Consider the following 23,084-nt stretch of genomic DNA (forward strand, 5'->3'; position numbering starts at 1 on the left):
CTGCCCTCTCAGGCTTGCCGGGGGAAGCCCTGCTTCATCGTCAAGCACAGTGTGTGAGAATCCATCAGTCTCTCCCACTTTCACTTTGTGCAAATGCCTTTATTTTTAAAATTATGTACATCCTAGGCAGGTTTTATTACGTGTGTTCCTCTGTAGCCACGCTGGCCTGTTTGTGTAGCCTAGTGCAGACTACGGCCCCACCACGTCTCCTGTGTGGCGCGTTCAGGGCTGATTTACAGAGAGTCTAGCCCTCCTTTTTCACGTTAAAAACACCCTTCATGGGCTGGGGAGATAGCTCAGCTGGTAGAGTGCTTGCCTCGCAAGCACAAGTCCCTGAGTTCGAGCCCCAGTACCGCAGAAAGAAAAAAGAACACCCTTCACAGGAGTCTACTTTAAATCTATCCACAGGCGTCTTTCTTTATTGCTGTTGATGTCCTGTTTATCAGTGATCAGAAAAGATCCAGTCTTGTGCCTCCTTTCGATGCCCTGTTGAAGGGTGGTACCCTCTGACCTCCCGTAGCTCATGACCACCTGACAGGCTAGCGTCTGGGAAAGGGAGTGGCCACATGAGGTTTGGGCTTCACAGGAGAAGGCTCCCCTAGTGTTGGAGAAGGAGTCTGTGCGGGCTTTGGCTGTAGGCGGGTGTGAATGCAAACCCACCTTTGTGACCCCCAGGCCCTCCCAGATCTTGCTTCTAGGGGGTTAATGAGGGAATGGTGGAGAGCTGGGCTCTGGGCCTGGCACATACGTGCTCAGTGAGTATTTGCTGATGGATACGTGAGTTAGCGATTACCCTTACGTTTGCCTGCGGTTCTTAGGTTAGTATTGTTAGGCTCCATCAGGACAGGACATGCAGAAGAACTTGACACCTCTCCTAGAACAAACGTCGGTCTTTCCTCTTCACCCTTCCCCTTCTCCCAGTGATCACTAACTGCCCTAAATTACTAATTAGTGCTTTCACACTTAAATAGTGGCCAAAATTGATGCCTATAATTCATACTCTTCCATTCACAAGTTACAGAGATCCAACTCAAATTAACTTAGGCACCAAAGAGACATTGGAACAGTGTCCAAGTAGGAGGCCAGGGCTCCGTCCCTTTCTCAGCCGGCTTTCTGCTGTGCCAGGTTCATCCTCAGGCCAGATCTTCCCCTGACATGTAGGGTGGGCTGCCAACAGGTGTACAGCTTGCAATCTACTGGCTGGCATCTCCAGCAAGAGAGAATTCTTTTCTGTCGTCCCTGAAGAGGTCTGGCCTGCTGCTCATTGTCCCTAGGTAGGGAGGGGGTGGAGGGCAGCCAGCCCAAATCTAAGACTAAAATGGAGGGGAAGTTGGCAGTAGGAAAAGAATCAGAGCGTCCAGGCAAGCCAGAATGAAGTGTGGCTCATGCCCAACAGTGGGACAGTGTGCCTATGAGTGTGCGTCCTCCTGCACGCGACACACACACGTACCTTGCCAGCCCTCACTAAGCTTGTCTAGTCAGGAGACTAGATTGAAATCTTGTTAAAGAATATGTACATACTTGCATGCATAAATATTAGTATCCTTGCAGACAAGGGATGATTCTTATAGAAAATATTCTTTATCTCCCATAGTATGTTAAATATATAGGAACTTATTTCATGTGGGTAGGCTGTTCATAAGAATGTAGCTTCATACAAGATTTATAACTATGCATATAGTCCTAGGTATGGAAATTATTTTTGGTTTAACTCTAAAGTTTCCCTGGGATGATTAAGCAGCAGCTAGCTTTATTAAACCTAAGTTGTGTGAGTTTGGGGCTATACTGAGGACAGATTGGGCATTGCTCACGCTCTACCACTGAGCTGCACCCTAGCCCCCTGGTTAGGTTTTGAAGACGAGCAAACTTAAGGTGATCATACCGTAGAGTTTTGTTTCCAGGCTGTAGGCTCGTGGGTGGAACTCCAGGTTACTGTCCCAGTACCAAGCTGGCTTTGAGCTCGGTGACCAGCTCCGCAGTGTGCTTCATCTGGGAAGGACAAAGCCCCCTTTTCAGGAAGTGACCAGCAGTGGCCAGCTCAGAAAGTCAGCCAGGGACTGTAGAGAAGGTGACCGGGCCAAGTTGGGAGCTGTTGAGGCTGCCGTGTTCCTTTGCCGTGGCTCTTTACCTTACCTGCAGCACCCATCTGGTGCTGGCAGACAGGGAGGCCTGAGGGGGCTGGCGAAGTCACGTGGGCCCTGAGCTGGCCACCTGGGAGTTGGCTTGTGGATACGTGGGGCTTCCTTAACTCTCCCCATTACTTTTGTGTGGATTTTCTAAAATAAAAGTGCTAAAAAGACTTCCCTTCTTTATTCGCCCTGAAGATCAAAATATGAAGAGCTAATTTTTCGGGTCCTTGGGGTCCTGGGTCTTCCACATTGCTCCTGCCTTTACTTCTCTTTGGCGTACTAGAGGCCCCCTGCGGACAGGGTGACTGTGAACTTGGCTGTGGTGCCTCACGCGCTGAGGGAAGAGCCATGGCCAGGAGGTGCCGGCGCTGCTCTGGGCGTTTCTGGTCTTTTCTGCTGGGTGTTCCTGTGTCAGATCTGGCACTCATGCTTGCCCTGTGTGAGCTCTGTGGTGCTCACTGCAGGTGGTTATCAGTACCCCCATTTTACAGAGGGGCGAGTGGAAGCTCAGAGACGTTGTTCAGTGCCTGGGCTCACGCAGTAAGATGGACGGCCGCGTTGCCCGTACTATAGGTAAGGAGACCGTGTGTGTTTTCCAGCGGGCCTGCTTCAGGATGGCTGTGGGAATAGGCTGAGGAGTAACCTTCAAGTGATTTTACTTGTTGTTTTTGCCTTTATTTGAACATTAACTCCCCTATTATGTCTATTAATTTTATGAAGCAGGTTCACTGGACAGTTTCCCTAAAGTATGTCGACTTACTTTACCCCTTGACTACCATGTTGAGATGAGAGCAAAGCCAATAACACATTATTTTCTCTGACTTTTCCCTCTAGTACACGCTGCGCTGTGACATGAGGCGGTCTCTGCTGGCCAAGGACTTGACAAAGACCTGTGAATTCATTGTTCACTCTGCTGTAAGCTGTCTGAGGGCCCTGACTTCCTTGGGATCTGGCATTGCACCTGGTGTACAGCTAATACCTTAGCTACTTAGTCTTCGTGGATGCTCCAGAAGACAGGAGAAGCCTGTCAGAGGTGGCCAGCAGCATGAGCACCAGCGTGGCTTCACTGCCCCTGCCCAAATGGACGCCCATCTGCAGAGGGTGGTGCTTCTTCAGCAAAACCCGCCACCTTCATAATAAGCAATAAGCAGGCTGCTTTTTGCCCTGGCAGGGGCCATCATTTTGGTGCAACTTGGAAAATTGGTCAGGACCCTGAATGTTTGGCACGTACCCTGTAAGAACATACAAGCACACGAAGGGCTTTTGTGGTTCGCTTGTCCTAACCCTTGGCCAATATTCTGAAGTAACAGATGATCTTAAGAACTACCTTGGAGACCTGGGGCTGGGGCTCAGTGGCAGAGCACTTGCCTCGCACATGTGAGGCACTCGATTCCATCCTCAGCACCACATAAAAATGAATAGGTAAAATAAAGGTATCGTGTCCATCCACAACTAAAAATGATTTTTAAAAGCTGCCTTGGAAATGTCACAGAGAAATCCACTAACCTGTACAATTAATAGGAGTTAATGGTAATTCTACAAATGCCTTTCCGTGAGGGGAGTGGATCCCCCACTGCTGCTGCGGTCCCCAGAGACCATCAGCACCTGCTCTCACTGTGACATGTGGTGACAGACTTGTGCCCACACTGCACTCTCTCAGTTACCTCTCAGGCTTTGCTAGGTGTTGTCTCACATAGAAGCGGCCATGCCTCTTCCCTCCCTGGCCTGCACCCTGCTCAGACCTCTGGTCAGGGCCCATCTTTGCCTCTTTCCTGGAGACAGCTATAGCCCAGTTCCCTCCTTCTAGTAGCTCCCTGACCCAGCAGTTCCAGGATGTTAGCAAAAATATTCAGGTGCCTATGGGAACTACCATAGGCCCAAGAGCTGCAGAGTGGGCATGGGGCTAGCGCTGCCTTGGGAACTTGTGCCTGAGACCTTCACCGAGTCGGAAAAACCCTTCCCATACCTCTGGGCAGGCTGGGGCTGGTGTGGCAGCTCTCAGGAGCAGGGGCTCCTGGGGCTGTTTGGGGTGGAGCAGAAGCCCACACACCCACAGTCCCTACCACACCTTAACCAGTGGGGGCTTCCGTGGGGTGTCGGGCTAGACAGTTTGATTTTGTAGAAAATTTGGGCTTGTATTTCTTTACTTTTTTTTTTTTTTTTTTTTTTTTGTGGTGCTGAGGATCGAACCCAGGGCCTTGTGCACGCAAGGCAGGCACTCTACCAACTGAGCTACATCCCCAGCCCTGGACCTGCATTTCGGTTATACTATCATGAAATGTCTGTGGAGTCTTTTAAGTAGTGATTATTAAGTAACAATGCAAGACGTAAATCTCTGTGTGTGGCCAGAATCCCAGGTGTCCTCTGTTCACATACCTTCTTGTTATGTTTTAAAGCTTCCAACATTTGTAGTTTCCCTTTCTTGTTAAATTTTAACTCATAGTGCTTAAGAGTCTCTTTCAGTGATAAACCATGTTGTATACATTTGTATAAACACTTTCAAAATATTTCCTTTTTTGTTTTGGAAGTTACATTGTTTAGATGGCCATTTCTCCCTTTTCCATCAACAGTCTTAAAATTGAAGTGAAACAAAATTTTTATGTAGAGCACCACCCCCAACAAAATGTCTTTTATATACTTGATAAAAAAATCCTAAGTTTTGTGAAGAATGAGCCCAAGCAGCTCCTTGGCAGGGCCGGCCCACAGTCACCCCAGACCAGGACCACGGAGCCCTTCTCAGTGGGATGCGCAGGCTGGGCAGCAGGGAGTGCTTCCAGGCTGTTTGTTGCCACATGGTCTCCAAGAGTCGTGTCTTTTGGATGAGTGGTTTCTCAAGAAGGCTAAAGCCTATAGTTTTCAAGGTAAATGTTTCTTTTTTTAAAAAAATTTTGGTTATCGATAGACCTTTATTTAATTAATTTATTTATATGCGGTGCTGAGAATCAAACCCAGTGCCTCACACGTGCTCAGCAAGTGCTCCACCACTGAGCCACAACTAACCCTAAATGTTTCTTTAAATGCTACAAGGAAGAGCATTTTCAGTAAAGGATACACATGAACCTGTTAGGTTAACTCATATATCCAAGAAGAATATTCACTGGCTGAGCTCAGGGTGAGTGAGTGACCTTGGCACTTGCTCAGTGCCCAGCCCCACCCTGCTGCCTGGGTCCTGCTGACCGCCCTTCCTCTGCCCGCTCCCTGGGTCTCGGGCCCTTTGGATCTTGCTTGGCCTCTGATGGAAGCGGCTGGCAGGTGTGAGTGCAGCTTGGCTGTGGCTGGATTGTGAAGGGCTGTAAGGTGGAGGTGCTCCCTGTTAGCTGATTTGGGTAGCATCTACAATTCATGTACAGGTCCGACTCTTCCAGGTAGACAGCTGTGTGGCTCAGAGGCTGACAGCACTGGCCCAGGTGCCTCGTTCCACTTGCGGCTCTGCCACGTAGCCAGCAGGGCACTGAGCACTGTGCCTCACTTTCCCATGTGTGACAGGGACCGTCTGGGAGGTGTGGACAGCACCTCATGAGACTTGTGCCAGCTCAGCATGCAGTAGACCCTCCTGCGTTAGCTCCCGTTCTCAGAGAAGCGTTGAAGATGACATTTTCCATAGCACCACTCTGCTTCGCAGGCGTGATGCTAACGTTCTGAACCCATGAAGTGCCGCGGAGATCTCGACACCCCCCTCACACTGCAGGTGCAGAGATGAGTCCCAGCAGGGTGGAGGAATTCCACAGAGAGCACGGCAGTGCTTTTTGCAGAGCTGTGTTTGTGTCTGGAAGCCGGGTCTTTTCCTCTTGCTACCAAGGGGCTTCAGGTTCCTGATGCATTCATCTCTTTAAAGAGGCCACACCTTTTGGCCTGCAGAGCTCCTGAGCCCCTGGTCCTCAGCCTGCTGATTGTGGTTTTACCTCCCATTCCAGCCTCAGAAGGGGATGTTGACTCCGAGCCCTGTGGACTTTACCGTCACCCCGGAAACCTTACAGAACGTCAAGGAGGTAACAGGCTCTTGCCACTCCCTCAACTGCCATGGGTTCCTGGTGACCAGACCCTACGGTCCACTTTTGCCCAATGTCCTTTCGTTGGGGCTGAGCCTTTGGCGAGAGGATTGTCCCGGTACCCTGGTTCCTTGGCACTTTGGCTTGCTCTCATGTTGAACTCACTCCGCGGTTGCCTAGAGGAAGGGTGTGCTCCGGGAGTTCCTTGTTGGTTTGTGTTCTGCTCGTTTCTTGAGATGGAATCCTCTGGGTTGCCCAGCTGGCCTCCTACGCTGTCTGCTGAGTACCTGGGACTGCAGTGCCCACCACGGTGCCCAGCTTGCTTTCGACTCTTGGCAGGCATCTAGTCTTGCTGCATCGTGGCCCCATGCCCCGCGCTCCTGGCTTGGTGGCTGCACCCTTCATTTCCCACGAAGGCGTGCTCTGCCCTGGGCCTGGCCTCCTGTCAGCCTCTGCTGATGTTTGGTCTGCAGTTCCAGCATCCCTGTCTGGCAGAGGACTGTCAATAAGTGCTCTTTAAGATTCCAGCAGCTTCCTCATGGCAGGGCGTTTACCCCGGGGACAGAGAAGCCGGGGCAGCAGCCCAGCCTCACCGCATGCCACGGCAGGACCCTGCAGGCCGCACTCGCAGGCGCAGCCCCTGGGCCCTTCCTTAGCGGGTCTGGCACCGTGGGCCGCACTCCTCCAGTGCCACCGCTGCAGTTCCCCAGATCTTGTAGTGTTTTTTTTATTTTTTTATTTTTAGGTATCTGTCTCCTCAGGAAGTAGTGGATTCCTGTAGCTCCTTCCGGACAGAACTTGCTTCTTGACTAATTCTGCCTTCTGCCCATGGAAAAATACGGATTAGAACTGGGCCGAGGGCAAGTTTGAGATGACCCCATTCCTGGGGAGGTATAAATGAGGCAAATGGTGTGTCGTGGGTTTCAGAACCTTCTGGAAGGACACTTCCACTACTCTGTCTGTTCTCCATGGCTCCTTCTTGGCTCGGGATGAGTCGGGTTCCTGTGCCCCATGTCCAGGCCCCAGTGCTCCTCCCGACAGCCCCACCCTGTCTGGGTTCTTCGGCGTGTGGAGCAGATTCCTCTTTTTCTTGCTCTCGTTCTGGCGAGTGTGCGTTGGTTCTTGGTGGCGGGTTACAGATGAGGACCTGTGAGTGGTTTGGTCAAGGGGGCTGTGCCCCCACCTGAGTGAACTGGGCTCGCAGCAGAAGCACACACTGAGCTTCCCACTGAGGGCCGCGCGGGGAGCGGCAGGTGTGTGCGGGTGGCCTGTCCTCTGGGTGTTGGGCTGACTGTCCTGCACTGTGGCCACAAATGACTTGGGGCTCTGCCCTGTCCTGACCCTTCGCGCTTCCCCACCCTGAGATGTCCTTCTCCGGCCCCTGTGGTCACAGGCCTTTCGGGCAGCCGGGGGCACACTGTGGGCACCACCCTCCACCAGCTGCAGGTCTGTGGTGCCCGTGCTCCTCAGCAACCTTGGCACACACTTGTGTTTTGTTTCTCCGTGGGCTGGGCGAGCCTCCCCAGTGTGCTGCACCAGCCCCGCGGACCCCTTTGTATGTGCAGAAGGGCGTCCCTGCTGGAGGCCGGGGTGTTCCCGCAGCTCGGCCAGCTGTCATTGCAGGGACCTTGCTTCTTATTTGTAAATGAAAAAGATCATCTTTCGCTATGACAGAAGCATTCATGTTCATCGTTAGAAAAGAACACATAAATCAAAGTTGCTTATTTACAAAATACCATGGTGGGTTTTGTTTGTTGCTTTTTAAATAGAAAAGGGATTTGCTGGAAGGGTAAGGTGGCTTGCAGAAACTACAGGAAGGCTGGAGATTAGACTCAGAAAATAGTGCAGGTTGATTTTTATGTGTAGATGCTAATGTCGCCACCGGGAAGGTGGAATGGAGTGTTTGGCCTGTACTTCGAGGTGGACGTGGAAAGCGTTTTTTTTCATCAGTTGCCTTAAAGAATTTTAATGTGAGCTGCTACTGCTTATTTTTCCAAACAAATGGCTTCTTTTACATGTAGTTGTATTTAAAACTTTGTTCTTAACCAAGACCTATTTAGAGGCTATATCTTTGGGGACCATTAGGTGGAAAGCTCCCTGCTTCAGTCTGAGATAAGTGCTGGTCACTTAGTGACCCTCGGCCCCTGTAACCATTGGCACTTGAGATGGGGCTGATCTGTGTTGAAATGAGCAGGAAGTTGAAAATACTCGCCTAGTTTTAAAGACTCTGTATGTAAAAGAGAATATAAAATGTCATTCATAAAATTTTAGATTGATTATATGTGGAAGTGATAACATTTTGGAAATACTGGTTAATTTTTGTTTGTTTTTGCTTTTTTAATGTGGCTACTAGAAAAATGACATGTAGCTAATTATAAATTTTAGGTTACATTGTAATTTTATTTTTTTACTTTTTAAAAAAGTTTTTGTGGTACTGGGGAATGAACCCAGGGGTACTCCTGAGCTACATCACCAGCCATTTTTTTGTTTGTTTGTTTGTTTGTTTTTTGGTTTTTTTATTGTAAACAAATGGGATACATGTTGTTTCTGTTTGTACATGGAAAGGCGTACCATTTTTGTAATCATAAATTTACATAGGGTAATGTTGTTTGATTCATTCTGTTATTTTTTCCCTTCCCCCCACCCTTCCCACCCCTCTTTTCCCTCTATACAGTCCTTCCTTCCTCCATACTTGCCCCCCTCCCTAACCCTAACTCTACCCTAACACTAACCCCTCCCACCCCCATTATGTGTCATCATCCACTTATCAGCGATATCATTCATCCTTTGGTTTTTTGAGATTGGCTTATCCCACTTAGCATGATATTCTCCAATTTCATCCATTTGCCTGCAAATGCCATAGTTTTATCATTCTTTATGGCTGAGTAATATTCCATTGTATATATATATATATATATATATACCACAGTTTCTTTATCCATTCATCAATTGAAGGGCATCTAGGTTGGTTCCATAGTCTGGCTATGGTGAATTGAGCAGTATGAACATTGATGTGGCTGTATCTCTGTAGTATGCTGATTTTAAGTCCTTTGGGTATAGGCCAAGGAGTGGGATAGCTGGGTGAAATGGTGGGTTCATTCCAAGTTTTCTAAGGAATCTCCACACTGCTTTCCAGAGTGGCTGCTCTAATTTGCAGCCCCACCAGCAATGTATGAGTGTACCTTTCTCCCCACATCCTCGCCAACGCCTGTTGTTGCTTGTATTCTTGATAATCGCCAATCTAATTGGGGTGAGATGGAATCTTAGGGTGGTTTTGATTTGCATTTTTCTTATTACTAAAGATGGTGAACATTTTTTCATATGTTTGTTGATTGCTTGTAGATCTTCTTCTGTGAAGTGTCTGTTCATTTCCTTAGCCCATGTGTTGATTGGATTATTTACATTCTTGTTGTAGAGTTTTTGAGTTCTTTATAGATTCTGGAGATCAGTGCTCTATCTGAAGTATGATTGGCAAAGATTTTCTCCCACTCTGTAGGCTCTTTCTTCACCAGCCATTTTTTAATTTTATTTTGAGACAGGGTCTCACAAGGTTGCTGAGGCTGGCCGCAGACTTGCAAACCTCCTGCCTCAGCCTCCTGAGTTGCTGGGATTATGGGAGTGTGTCACTACACCTGGCTACATATGTAATTGTAAAAGACATTGTTACATGTCTAACTTAGTAACTGTGATGTACTAAACTTTGAAGTACCCTCAGTGACTGGGACACGGCAGAGGTGCGGACTCCAGGAATAGCTGTCTCACTCTCTAGACTGTTTTTCCCACAAGACCTTCCCTCACTCTCAGTCAGCTTCCTGTCTATAGAGAAAAGGTCCAAATTCCATCAAGGCCTTGACGCTTGTGAAAACAGCGTCCTTAATATGCATGAGGCCCTGGGTTCAGTCCCCACTGCTGCAAAATAATTTCCAGTGGGGAGAAAATTTTTTCATTGAAATAAATATCTTGGCTTTTCAAAATTGCATAATTGGGCACATTTTAAAGTTGATCCTTCCCTACTTGTGTGTGTGTGCGTGTGTGTGTGTGTGTGTGTGTGTGTGTGTGTGTGTGACTGGGTTTCATTTGCTGACTTCCTCCGACCTCCCACGTCTGACTGGCTGAGAGAGGTGTGTTCTGGACCTGAGTCTGGGCTGGCCTGACTGTTTCCTGACCGTTCTGCACGGTTGCGTGGGGCGCTGTGATCCTGTTGTGTGGCGTGGAACAGTCCAGTCTCCTCCCGTCCACCTGACAGAGGCTGTGACCACTGGCTCCCTGTCCTCCCATCGCCTAAGACAGGACCCCGTGCACCATGTGCCAGCAATCTGCTTGGTTTTCAGAATTCGTACCGAAGCAGCCATGTAGTGATTTCTGCTTCCCCTTACATTCTGATGTGTTTATTTCTATTCTAGAGAGCTTTGCTCCCCAAATTCCTCATTAGAGGACATCTCAACTCAACCACCTGTGTTATCACACAGCCACTGACAGGAGAGCTGGTCGTGGAGCACTCGGATGCCGCCATACGGAGCATAGAGTTGCAGCTGGTCCGCGTAGAGACCTGTGGTAAGGCCCCTATGGCTACAGCCTCCCGCCTTTGCCTGCTGCCCTCAGGCCGTCAGCGCTGGAGATGATGTGGGGGGAGGCAGGATAAGATTGTATCTCTTTTCTGCAGTAAATGTGTCTTAGTTTGTTTTGTGTTGCTGTAACAAAATACCTGAGATCAGGCAATTTAAAAGAATAGAGGCTAATTTGGCTCATGCTCATGGAGACTGGGAAGTCCAAGAACATGGTGCAGGCCTCTGGCAAGGGCCTTCTTACTATACCCTAACAATGAGGAGGGCAGTGCATGGTGAGACAGAGCAAGCATCCCAGAGATAACTCACTTCTGTAACAGAGCCACTTCCTAGACTGCCCACTTAGCACAGCCCATGTGGCCAGTCACCTCCTGAAGACGCCACCTCTGGATACCACAGACATGTTAATTTGGGACATTAAGTTTCTCACCCAGTCGTTGCAGTGTGTTTGAGCAAAGTGAAAGGTGGAGGGAGACCGCTAGGATTCCTAGACCTGGAGAAGGGCGTGCTGATGCAGGCGGGTGCAGTGTTGCGGGGCTGTCAGTCCGCGGGCGTTGAGTTGCTGTCTCCTCCACCCCAGGGTGTGCAGAAGGCTATGCGCGCGATGCCACAGAGATCCAGAACATTCAGATCGCCGACGGGGACGTCTGCAGGGGCCTGTCCATCCCTATACACATGGTCTTCCCCAGGCTCTTCACCTGCCCCACGCTGGAGACCACCAACTTCAAAGTGGGCAAGTAGCACCCCCTCAGCCCCGGGGACTGGGTTCTGGGAAGGTGTGGCCACAGAGAGGGCCCTTGGCCCCGGGAGCCACTCAGATTATTCAGCTCAGCACTCAGGCCTTGGGTCACTTGGCAGCTCACCACTGTGCCGACCTTGGGGGCAGCAGTGGGCAGGCCTGGCCCTGCAGACTCAGCTCAGCACTCAGGCCTGGGTCACTGTGCCCACCTGGGGTGCAGCAGTTGGGCAGGCCTGGCCCTGCGGACTCAGCTCAGCACTCAGCAGTGACCATGGCTTCCCAGACCAGAGTCGGGTGCCACACTCTGTGAGGGGCTGGCAGGCAGCAGGAGGTGTGGAAGGGGAGGCCAAGGTCGGTTCCTCTGCTAGGGCGGGAGTGACGCCTGGGGTGAGGTCAGTCAGCAGGGGCCCCAGGCCCTCTGCCTTAGGCCCCTGGGCGTTTTCCCTGAATCTGTGTGTGAATGTCTGCCGCAGATCTGAATCTGGCACGGGCAGTTTTCGATCCTGCTTTTTCCCTTCACATACCATGAGCATCTCTGGTTTTAAATCTTACCAAACATTTTTTGGATTTGTGGGTTCTGTTTTGTTTGAAGACAGGGTCTTGCCATGTCACCCAGCCTGGCCTTGAACTCTGGGCTCAAGTGTTCCTCCCGCCTCAGCCTCCCGAGTTCTGGGACCACAGGTGTGCGCCACGTCTGCCTGTCCCTCCTGTTGAGAGTCATCATGCTGATAAGGTTCAGTTGGGAGGTCACCCCACTCTAAAGAGGTGGGCAGAGGCAGTGCAGGAGGGTCTGCGAGTGACTTCAGTCCTGGCACAACCTGCAGAATGGTTGAAAAGGCCTCAGAAAGAGTCCCCGGTCTTTTCTGGAACACGCTCCTGAGCCATGCCTGAGGCTCACTGATAAACGTGTGACAAGGGGATTTCGGTAATGGCTTCCACTGTTATTCTGCTCCATTGAGAAGTGGGAACTTTTCCCCAAGACCAGTATGTTTTTATTGATGTCTTGTCCCCCTGAGTCATTGTGCCTTATCATTATTAGTCCAGTGAGAAACTTCAAAAATTATACTGTGAGTTCAAATCATTCCAGATAACTTAATAACTAAGGGGGAGTAGTTTCCTCACCAAGGTTGTATTAGGAGAGGGAAGGTTGGCACCTGCCACTATGTCACTGGGAACTACTCGGGTTTTCTGTGCACGTGCTGTGGACCATGAGCCCTAGGGCAGGGCTGGCAGTGCAGTTGGAGGCACAGTTTAGTATTTGTGGGATTCCTGGGTCCTTCTGTGAGATGTCACGTTGTAGTGAGAGCCTGTTTGGGTCAGGACACAGGGTCAGTCCACTGTCCCTGAGACACACAGGTGGCATAGTCTGCAGGTAAGACTTGACTCAAGCCAAGTACTACAGTTGGACTACAAAATCACATTTGTGATTATTGTCAATTAGATGGTACCTGCCCAAGTTACAGAATCCACAGGTGCCCAGAGACAAAGGTGCAGGCCATAGCCCCCTCCCACAGGCCAGTGTCCACACATGGAGGTGGCCTCTCCCAGAGCCCAGTGGCCTTCTGGTGCTACACTCCTTCACCACAGTGTCAGGCGGGTCTCTTCTTCTACTCCGTGGCACTGTGCATGTTATTTCCTCTTCTGAACACCTCAATTTTAAGTTGAGGAGGAGGATCTTGAATGTTGAATTGTTGGCTTGGTTTCCATACAGAAACTGCAGAAAGGTACAAATACTGTTTTTTCCTGCTGTGCTACGTATCCAGTGCCTAAATTTTTTTTTTTTTTTTGCATTTTTTTTTTTATGAGATTCACTAGAATTTTGCAGAGGAAGCAAATCCAGTAAAGTGTACTAAACACAGTGCCCCTGAATCTTCCATATAAAAATGCCCACCTCAGTCAGGAGATCCATGATCCTCTAGTCCTCATGCCTGATGCTGAGTCAGGTTTAGAACTTAAAAATGAATAGCAAATGGTCAGTGTGGGCCTCTGTAGAAAAGAAGTGACCTATAACTTGACCCAAGCCAAGTACTACAGTTGGACTACAAAATCACATTTGTGATTATTGTCAATTAGATGGTATTGTCAATTAGTTGGTTAAGTGGCCGTGGCCTTACAGAGGCCCTGAGGTACTCTTCCTATTGGCTGTGGGGAAGAGTTTGGAGCCTGTCACTATCTGTCCCTGGACTGCTTGGCTTTCATGAACCTGCCAGGCAGGTGTGGACACTGCAGTGTGGCCATCTGAGACCAGACCAAGTCTTAGGGAGAGGGACAGTGATTAGAAAAGACCAGGGGCCCCCAGGTAGGGAGGTCAGGTGTGAGCACTGTGTCCTGCATTAAGGCAGGAGCTTCACGTGTCCCCCTCTGCCTGCCGACCACAGTTGATTCCAGATGTGCAGGTCAGGCCTGACCTCAGGCCTGCTGGAGTGTGAGGAGCTGAAGGGGGACGTTGCTCAGAGCGTCAGGAGTGCCTGGTTGAGACCCGCTGTGCCAGTTGTTTCCAGCTGAAAACCACAGCCAGTGCCAGCGCCAGCCCCAACACAGGCCCCTTCCCGCTGGGCACCAGTCTGTCCAGCCTCACTTTCCTGCCTTCCAAGGACACTGCAGGAGGGCTGAGAGTGGAAGGGGTTGGTGGTGAGAAAGGCCCAGAGCAGCCCAGAGGCCACGCCTTGTAGTGTAGGTAATCAGAGCGCAGCTCACTGCTGTCACTGCTGTGGGGAGGAGGCTGCCACCTCACGGGGGGGGGGTCTGAAAAGACTCCAGCCACCAGTGTGACCAGTGTGGCCGAGACCCCGAAGCAGAGCCGAGCTTCTGCGGTGCGTGCTGGGCAGCCTGCAGCCCGCGCCTCTGCTGTACACCGCCTGGCACCCACGGCCCTCCAGCATGCAGAGCAGGGCTCCGCTGAGCCCAGGCTGCCAAGGAAAGCACCCGCGTGCTGAGGGAGAGCCAAGCGGTCGGCGCGCCCTGCAGGCGAGATAGGTGGTGTCCACAGGAGTGACATGTTGTCCTGAAGACTGTCACTGGGGATTGGAGGCCTACCCAGACGCTGCAGGCCACTTTGGAGCTTGATTCCTTTAAGAACTGCAGGAAATGTGCACATAGAGCGAGAGTGTCCCTTAGCTGGAAGACCCCCAGGGCGTTCCATTAGGACGGGGGGACAGGGAGGTGGAGGCCTTGAGACCTGCCCCTCGAGAGCCAGCGCAGGCGTCACATCAGGGCAGGGACACCACCGTGGTGCCCTGCCCACCAGCTGCTGAGGCCGTCTCTCCCCTGCAGAGTTCGAGGTGAATGTCGTCGTGCTGCTCCACGCTGACCACCTCATCACCGAGAACTTCCCCTGAAGCTCTGCCGGACATAGCCAGGAGCAGGGACGGGGGGCGACCGGGCGGCAGGCCAGAGCCGGAAGTGGCGACCTGCGTTGAATCCGAGATGGGGACTTCCCTGGACATCAAGATTAAAAGAGCGAATAAGTTTATCACGCCGGGGTAAGTGGAAGGGTGGCCGGGCCTGCAGATTCCATTGTCCCAGCGTTCCACGCACCTCCGGGCGACGCTGGGCGAGTCCGAATGACACCGCCAGGTGCGCCCCAGCCAGGTGTGTCCCCCCAGGTGCGTCCCGCGCGCTGCCTGCTGCCGCGTGAGCGACCCGTGGAGGGCGTCTGGGGGAGCGCGAGGGTCAGGGCGCGGCCCCGGCGCTGCCGCTGTCGGGCTCGCACGTCCCCTGGCCCGCGGTGTCCAGGCGTGACCTGTCACCTTGAGCCCTCCGGGTGGAGGAGCTGATGATCAGGCAGGCGCCCCTTTCCCTCTCCCCAGCGTGGCTGCAGCGGTCTAATGAACGACAAGGTTAATTAACCCTGAAAGCAGAAATGTGCACACCTGGTGGAAGCATCCTTAGGCAGTGGTCACTAACAACACGCACAGCTTACTCTCTTCCTGCGAAGGAATGGCAAATTAAACGCAGGTCAAAAAGAGAGACCCTTTACGTCGTTGACAAGTTTTGTGCCATTGGCCCCCACGGACTTCGGTTTCCTTATTTGCAAAATGAGAATATTGAAAGTTTCCTTTAACTCAAAATCTGAACCCTTACCTACATCAGAATCAGTCACCCTGGAGCATTTTAAAATATTATTGATATGAATATCTCAACTACAGAGATAGGGTGATGCTGATGTTCAGCAGCTAGGGTTGAACACTTATTCCCACACTCTTTGGGATAAAATTAATAGCAGTCCTTGGTCATATGAATGCAGAGTGGTGTCAGATAGGGCAGAATGCCAGGCAAAGATCTTGAGTGGATACTAAATGTTTGGATAAGAGTTGGGGGAAACCTAGCGTTTATACAGACTCAAATGGCCACCTCTCAGGTTATCTTAACAAAGCATACTCTACATCTATAATGGATGACTGCTAGTCACCAGACAAAACCAAAGTCAACAAGAACAACACCTTCTCGTCACCACTGACAAGACTGACTGAGATTATGTACCCCTCGTGCATTGAAAAGGATACAATCACCTATGTAGTATTCTTGCCAAAATATTTAATTTGTATGGGTTCATAAACCTGGCATATACCACTTGAGGGTCATTCAGTTCAACAGTTGACCAAGATTGCTCAGAAACATCAGTGTCTTGAAGAAAAGGCAGGAGAGGTTTTCGAGATTAAAACACAGCTAAAGTACATGGGAACCAAATACAATGCACAATTTTTTATTAAAAACTTTAAATATGGACTATATGTTAGGTAATAGTTTTGTATTGGTGTTGAATTTCAACAGTGTGCTATTTGTATTTTGGTTACATTGGAGAATATTCTGCATGCTGAATATTTAGAATCGAAGTGTTACAGTGTTACAGTAACTAAACCCAGATGGTCATGCCTGTGCACGTTTGTGTTCCTGTTTGTGTGTACAGGAGAAGCAGCAATTGTGGCAGGATATTAAAGATTGCTGGCCCTTGTTGAAAGCTTTGTAGGTCTACTTTATATTCTTTAAAAAAAAAAAAAACAGCTTTATAGACATATAATCCAAATATCTTAAAGTCCACCGTTTTACAGTATAATTCAGGGTTTTTAGCATATTTACAGAGTTGTGCATTCACAACAACTATCTAATTTTAGAACATTTTCATTATCCCCCAAAGAAACCTTGTACATATTACTAGTTAGACTCATTCCCTCACCCTACTCAGTCCTGACAATCACAAATATTTTCTGTCTCTATGGATTTGCCTATTTTAAACATTTTATATAAATGGAATAATACAATATGTGGCCTTTTATAACTGGCTTCTTTGACCTAGTGTAATGTTTTCAATGTTCATGCTACATGTAGTAGCATGTGTCAATTTCTTATTAATTTTTGTGGCTAAATAATATTCCCTTGTATGGCTAGACCACATGTTTATCCTTTCATCTGTTGGTGGACATTTAGGTTATTTTCATCTTCTGACTATGATGAATAATGCTGTTATGGACATTCTAGTACAAATTTTTGTGTGAACATGTGTTTTCATTTTTCTTGGGTATATTCCTAGGAGTGGATTTTGCCCAGTAACTTTACATTTAACTGTTTTTGAGGAGCCAGTCACAAAGGGCACCCACCTCATTGTCCACCAGGAGTACCTGAAGTTCCCAAGTTTTCCACTGCTTTGTATCCATATGTCTTTTCTGAAGCTTGGAAATTGTTCTGAATAATAATGGAGAAGGGGCAATGGCAAGTACATTTGAAAGTCTGACATTTTACTCAAATGTTATCCCAACTGAGATGCTGAGATGGTTTTTTAAATTAATGTACAGGTAATGAAAAGTACATTTAGAAAAGATGCAAGAAATGATGCGGTAAAGTTGCCCCAGTGGAACTCAGGCAGCCAGGACTGTCCCCATGGCAGCAGAGTTGAAGGTGGCTTCAGCTGTGCCCCATAGCATATCCCTTGGTGTGGTTACCAGGTGACTTACAGCAGTGTTCCTTAATCTTCAGTCACTTTTCACATTTAAATGTATTTTAAAAGGAGACCTTATATGATGATTGTAAAGAAAAACCTGTCTGACCTCTACTAACTTCACCTTTTTTTTTTATTTTTAAAGGGAAGAAAGAAAGTAAAAATTTACTAAACCGATTGGTCTAATCAGCTGACAAAAATATATACCTGGCCATGTGTGCACATGACTTAGGTGCTAGACTCCACGATCTGCCCCTTCAGGATAGGTGGAGTCTACAGCCAGCACTGTCATGATTGCATCCTGAGCTCCAGGTGCAAGATCTGGAGCTGGGTGGTCACTTGGTGAGGTCTCAGTGCCCATGGACAGTGCATACTCCCAAGTGTAGTTTGCACCTGGGTGGAGAGAAGGACAGCTCTTTCCCACCTTCACTTGGCTCCAGGTGGAGCTAAGGGCATACAAAGTTTCTGTTTCCTCCATCAATTTCAATAGCAGTGGTAAAGATTCAGTTACCAGAGGTTCAGCTACTAAAGATGTGCAGTTCTTGTAGTTGGACCCTCTTTGTCTGACCCTAAGCAATAATACCCCAGACTTGAGGCCATAAGTTTGTCATTCAAGTGAAACATGTTTGTCCACATAACCATAAAAACTATCCTATGTACTCAGCAGAGGTACTTGGGAAACATGGGTTTAGGGTTTTTAACATCCAGTATCACTCACTTTTCTAATTAAGAAATTGAGACTGAGACTCAATTTGATCAAGGTTGAAGAATTTGATCACCTAACTAATGACAGCTAGGTTCCAACTCAGATCAGTCCAATTCCAAATTGTGTCCATCTAGCACTTATTAAACAGTGTCTTAGAGTGACCATTTTTATGCAGAATGGTGGAATCCGTAACATGGAAATGGCTGTTATTTCCTAAGATGTTATAAATAACATTGTCATATTTCAGTTAAAAAAATGATATGGCTTCTATTCTGGAATATGCTGATTCTAACTTTTGGGGGTGTTGCAGGTATAGGATCTTACTATGCTTGTTACCTAGGCTGGCCTTGAACTCAATCCTCCAGCCTTAACCTCCAAGTTAGCTAAAATTACAGGCATGTGCCACTGTACCTAATATTATACTGATACTGTTTTTTTCAGACTTTCAATTATGAAAGCATTTGAAAACAGTTTTGATTTTTTGTGGATGCCAGAGAACCTAAGTTATACTTGGATTTAAAATTGATATTTTTTCCCTAGAAAAAAATGTTGACAAAATTATTAAATTTGAAGCATTAAAAATACAAGTGCAATACATGCCATATAAGAAAGATGTAAAGAAAAGGCTCTTTTGGACTTTCCTTCCTGCCCTTAAAAGTATTCACAGGTGGTTTGTGTACTGTTCCAAACATGCATATACACACAAGTGCAACTGGCATCTTATTCTTTTTTGCTTAATAGCATATCTTTTTTTTTTTTATTTATTTTTATTGTAAACAAATGGGATACATCTTGTTTCTCTGTTAATAGCATATCTTTATCTGGAATTCTTTTTCATACCAACACATTTTCATCAGTCCCATTTTTTTTAGATTGTTACTTAAGCAATAAATTCATTCAGATTCAACCAGTGTCTTGATCTCTGGAAGACTGCGGGTCAAGCAGAGATACGTAAATACATAAAATGCAAGGTGATAAAGTGCTCAGATAAGAGCGTGTGTGGCACAAAGTGTGATCTAGTCATTTTGGGGAAGAAGAAGCTGGTGCTCTTCTGGAGCTTCATCAAACCTAATTTTGAAAATGAAGTATTGAATCAGGGTCCAATCCCTGCTACTTTAGACACTGAGGCTTGGGGGTGCATCTATGGCTTAGTGGCAGAGCACTTGCCTAGCATGTGTGAGGCACTGGGTTCGAGCCTCAGCACCACATAAAAATAAATAAATAAAATTATTTTAAAAGAGAAGCTGAGGTTGCTGGATTGCCAGTTTGAGGCCAACCTTGGCAACAATTGTTGTTTTGTTTTTACTGAAATAACAGTGTAATTTACAGCACTCCTGGGAAATGAATAGCAACCATTTTCATGTTGGCTTCAATTAGGAGGAGGGACAGTGAGCAAAGTGAACCAGTTCTTGTGGACATTTGGGAAGTAATCTCAGTTCAGGGAAAGGTTTTTTACAGTCACTCTTCCTTGTCTGAATTGGCAGCAACAGCAATTTTTTTAATGCAACTTGGCTCTATTATCTTTCCAAACTATTTCTTTGGTTGTCTTCAAGTTTATTTTGTCTTATTAAGAACACACTTCCTAAATTCAACATATTAAATTGTAATTCTCTTTAGAAATGCAGATATTTCCCACCAACTACTGCTGCAGTTGCATCCCAGAAGATTTTTGCTTTTTCTAGGTTAGTAAATTATAAAGCACACACCCTTAACCCCTTCTGGTCCTGCTGGAGAGGGACAGGGGACCAGGAGAGAGATGGAATGAATTTGGAAGAAGTGGACTCACCTGCTCAGAGTCAGGAGTAGACACTGCCCCAGGGGCCCTGTTAAGGCTTCTTAGTTTAGTAACCTCCTGCTCTGTAGCATCATGGAAGATACCAGCTTAAATACTCTACTGTCATGTCCCAAAGTTGTCTGCAGCAAGATTTGATCCATATTATTTTTACTATTGCACAACTTTAATATCTTCTAATTTCTATTATGATTTTTTTTACATGAGTTATTTAGGAATGTGTGCTTTACTTTGTAATGTGGGCAACAACTCTGTCACAGGCTTACGATAATTTCTAATTTTAGAATTTCAATTTTATTTCATTAGTTAACCTTTTTAGAGCTGGGTCTTGCTAGGGCTGCTCAGACTGGCCTCTAATTCCTGGGCTCAAATGATCTTGCCTGCCTTAGCCTCACATGTAGCTGGGATTACAGGCTTTTTACCACTATACCTGACTCATATTTAAATTTGAGAAAAATTCTTTATGAGCAGGAATTATGGAAAGAGTAGCTTTAATAAGAAGCGGAGATTTTGATGGCGTAGAGGAATGTCAAGTCTAATGGCCAGGAAAAAGACAATATGGGACTGTTTACTATAATTATAATGGGTAGTTACAAACATGTGGTGGTATACCTCCATCATTGCACTGATTGCCTTCTGTTGTCATGACTGTGTCTGAATCTACCCAATTAAAATACATATATTTTTTAATATTGTATTCCTAGGCCTGGCATTACCTACCACTTAGGAGACTGCTGAAAAACCATTGTTAAATGATGACTTGAGGCCTTAAATCATTCAAACAATTTCTAAGACTAATACTTTCTAAATGCCTTAATCAGAAAGGGGGAACTCTTATAGGCCATTATGCATTTGCTTTGTGATTGTAAATAATATGTAGGCATCATTTCTAGACAGATGTTGGTAAGGTTTATTCCTATTTTGACATAGCCCCAAAGCAACATATTGGGCCCCTCATTACTTGTATTTGCTTTAGAATATTCTTTTTTTTTTTTTTACCAGGCATTGAACTCAGGGGCACTCGACCACTGAGTCACATCCCAGCCCTATTTTGTACTTAGAGACAGGGTCTCACTGGGTTGCTTAGTGCCTCACTTTTGCTGAGGCTGGCTGTAAGCTTGCTATCCTCCTGCCTCAGCTTCCTGAGGCTCTGGGATTACAGGCATGTACCACCACTTCCAGCTAGAATAGTCATGCTTAGGGAATGATTCAAAGAAATAGGGGAGGAGAGATTTCAGAATTCCTACAAATATGTTTTTCTCACTTAGGCATAGAAAATAATAGAAAGTTTCCCAGAGTTGGATTCCCCAGGGTCTTCATCCCAGCTCACTGAACCCAGGGTGAACACAGACCCTTCCTTAGATTTCCAACATAATGTCATGTCATCTTCTCTATAAAAGTTCTTCCCACTGAGCCTAAAAAGTTGACCTCTAGGGGCAGAGAGGTTGTGGCTTAGGGGGTAGCGTGGTCTGTCTGGCATGCGTGAGGCACTGAGTTCGATTCTCAGCACCACATATAAATAATAAAGTAAAGGTCCATCGACAACTAAAAAAATATTTAAAAAACAAAACTTGACCCCTCTTTCCAAAGCACCATATTTGGGATGAGACAATCAGGAATGTGAAAAAAAATTCCCTATTTTCATGTTTCCAGCAAAAGTGAATTTCCTAGGGGACATTGAACTAATACTGTCTTATAAGAACGTGTGACAAGTATTTTAATCCTCCACCACTGCTGTGTGGAGGTGCCGATGTCTCATTGTGTGGTTGAGAAGGACAGAGGCCCCAAGAGTTCAGTGACATGCCCAGGGCCCTGGCGAGAGCAGACCTTTGAGTTCATGTCTTATTTTCTAAGTCCCGACTCATGTGTCTTCTGTGGATCTTAATTCTTATCTATAGGATGGAAAATGGCACCTATTCAGAGGTTGCACTTTGAGATTAAATGAGAGAATGTTTCAGGAGTCATGGATTCTGACCCAGAGTGGTGGCTCAGTTGGTGGGTGGTGATTTGTTCCGTTCCCACGCCTCCCAGAGTCGGTCTGACCTGTGAGAACTGTTCTTTGTGTGCCATGACGTGATCACGTTGTACACCCCACAGATGCACAGTAAGTGCTTGTCAGACAGTTCGCATATTGTCAGATACCTGTGGACCTGGAGGAAGGAGGGTGCGGGAACATGGAGAACATACGTGTGTTGTAGCATCTTTGACCCTGAAAGCCGCGTGTGATTTTGGTGTTGCTATATACTTCTTTGCATGGTACAGTAATTATGTTCTTGATCAAAAAGTTTGACTAAGATGCATTAGAAATTCTATCTTCAGTGCACTGGGGAGCTTATTGGTTACAAGAACTCTGCAGTAAATCTTTCTGTAATGTAAATATAATTCATTTGTTTTTATAAATTCAGAATGTTTTACATTCTTAAATCTGGCACATGTACTCATGAAAATGACACTGTTAAATATTATGGTTGTGAATGCATAAATAAGAGGTTTACTCCCAGCGCAGCAGGTTCCAGTGACAGGGGATTTATGCACTGTGGGCCGATTACTATAACCACAGAAACCTCTAGATCTGCATTTTGTCTTACTTGGCTCACATGTAATTTCTTGTTTAAAAAAATAAAGAGTAGAAATCCTGTACATAACAGCTCATTTTATGAAGAAATATTGCAAAGCTGAAATACTATTAAAAAAATAGCCTAACTATTCTACTTGGTCCTACTGAATTCTTGTAAATGAATTATAAGTGGGTCTCTTTTCACTGATAAACTAATATTCCTGAAAAGGCTTGTCTCCTAAATCATGACCTAACCCTTGTATAATGCATGAGGGATTTGCAGAATTATCCTAGCTAGCCTCCTTGAAAAACTGGGGTGCAATAAACTGTCCCGTAGTTCTCCATTATTGCCGCAGATCTCACGCTGGCCTGAGCCAGCTCCACCACGACAGGGTGTGTCTGCTTCCAGATGCAGCAGCTGGACAAGTCTCAGCACACCATACGCTCTTGTCCTGGTGGGCTGCTCTTCACTGCTCTCCTGTCCTGTCCTCCTGGATTCTGCTGTCAGCGGCCCCGCCTTCCCTGTGGCCCGGAACCTTCAGTCCTCGCCCTCTACCTCATTGCTGTTGCTCCCCAGTGCTGAAGGCCCAGCTGTGCTGCTCACAGGCTGGACACCCAGTGGTCTGGGGAGATGACACCTCTCTTGTCCCGTTCTTCCCCCTCGCAGGCCTC

The 23,084-nt window shown here is 47.2% G+C and overlaps 2 protein-coding genes across 3 annotated transcripts in view; both read left to right on the forward strand.

The window, feature by feature from the left end:
- The window catches only part of LOC306670527 (vacuolar protein sorting-associated protein 26C), a 39,186-nt gene extending 24,367 nt beyond the window's left edge, over positions 1–14,819 (forward strand). Inside the window, exons 4-8 of one of the 2 annotated variants that reach the window (XM_079155197.1) lie at positions 2,964–3,044; positions 6,044–6,118; positions 10,522–10,672; positions 11,264–11,416; positions 14,696–14,819. In XM_079155197.1, coding sequence (XP_079011323.1) covers positions 2,964–3,044; positions 6,044–6,118; positions 10,522–10,672; positions 11,264–11,416; positions 14,696–14,760 — 525 coding nt within the window. In that variant the 3' untranslated portion in view covers positions 14,761–14,819. The remainder of the gene's footprint in view (positions 1–2,963; positions 3,045–6,043; positions 6,119–10,521; positions 10,673–11,263; positions 11,417–14,695) is intronic. The other variant, XM_079155198.1, reaches the window with a different exon arrangement.
- A 29-nt stretch (positions 14,820–14,848) lies between these two features.
- The window catches only part of LOC306670526 (vacuolar protein sorting-associated protein 26C-like), a gene marked incomplete at its 5' end in the record, with an annotated part of 39,261 nt that continues 31,025 nt past the window's right edge, over positions 14,849–23,084 (forward strand). The window contains 2 exon segments of the mRNA XM_079155196.1: positions 14,849–14,888; positions 14,891–14,904. Of these exon segments, the coding sequence (XP_079011322.1) occupies positions 14,849–14,888; positions 14,891–14,904 (54 nt within the window).

This window comes from Sciurus vulgaris (assembly GCF_902686455.1).
Source record: "Sciurus vulgaris genome assembly, chromosome: 10".
Taxonomy (NCBI): Eukaryota; Metazoa; Chordata; class Mammalia; order Rodentia; family Sciuridae; genus Sciurus; species Sciurus vulgaris.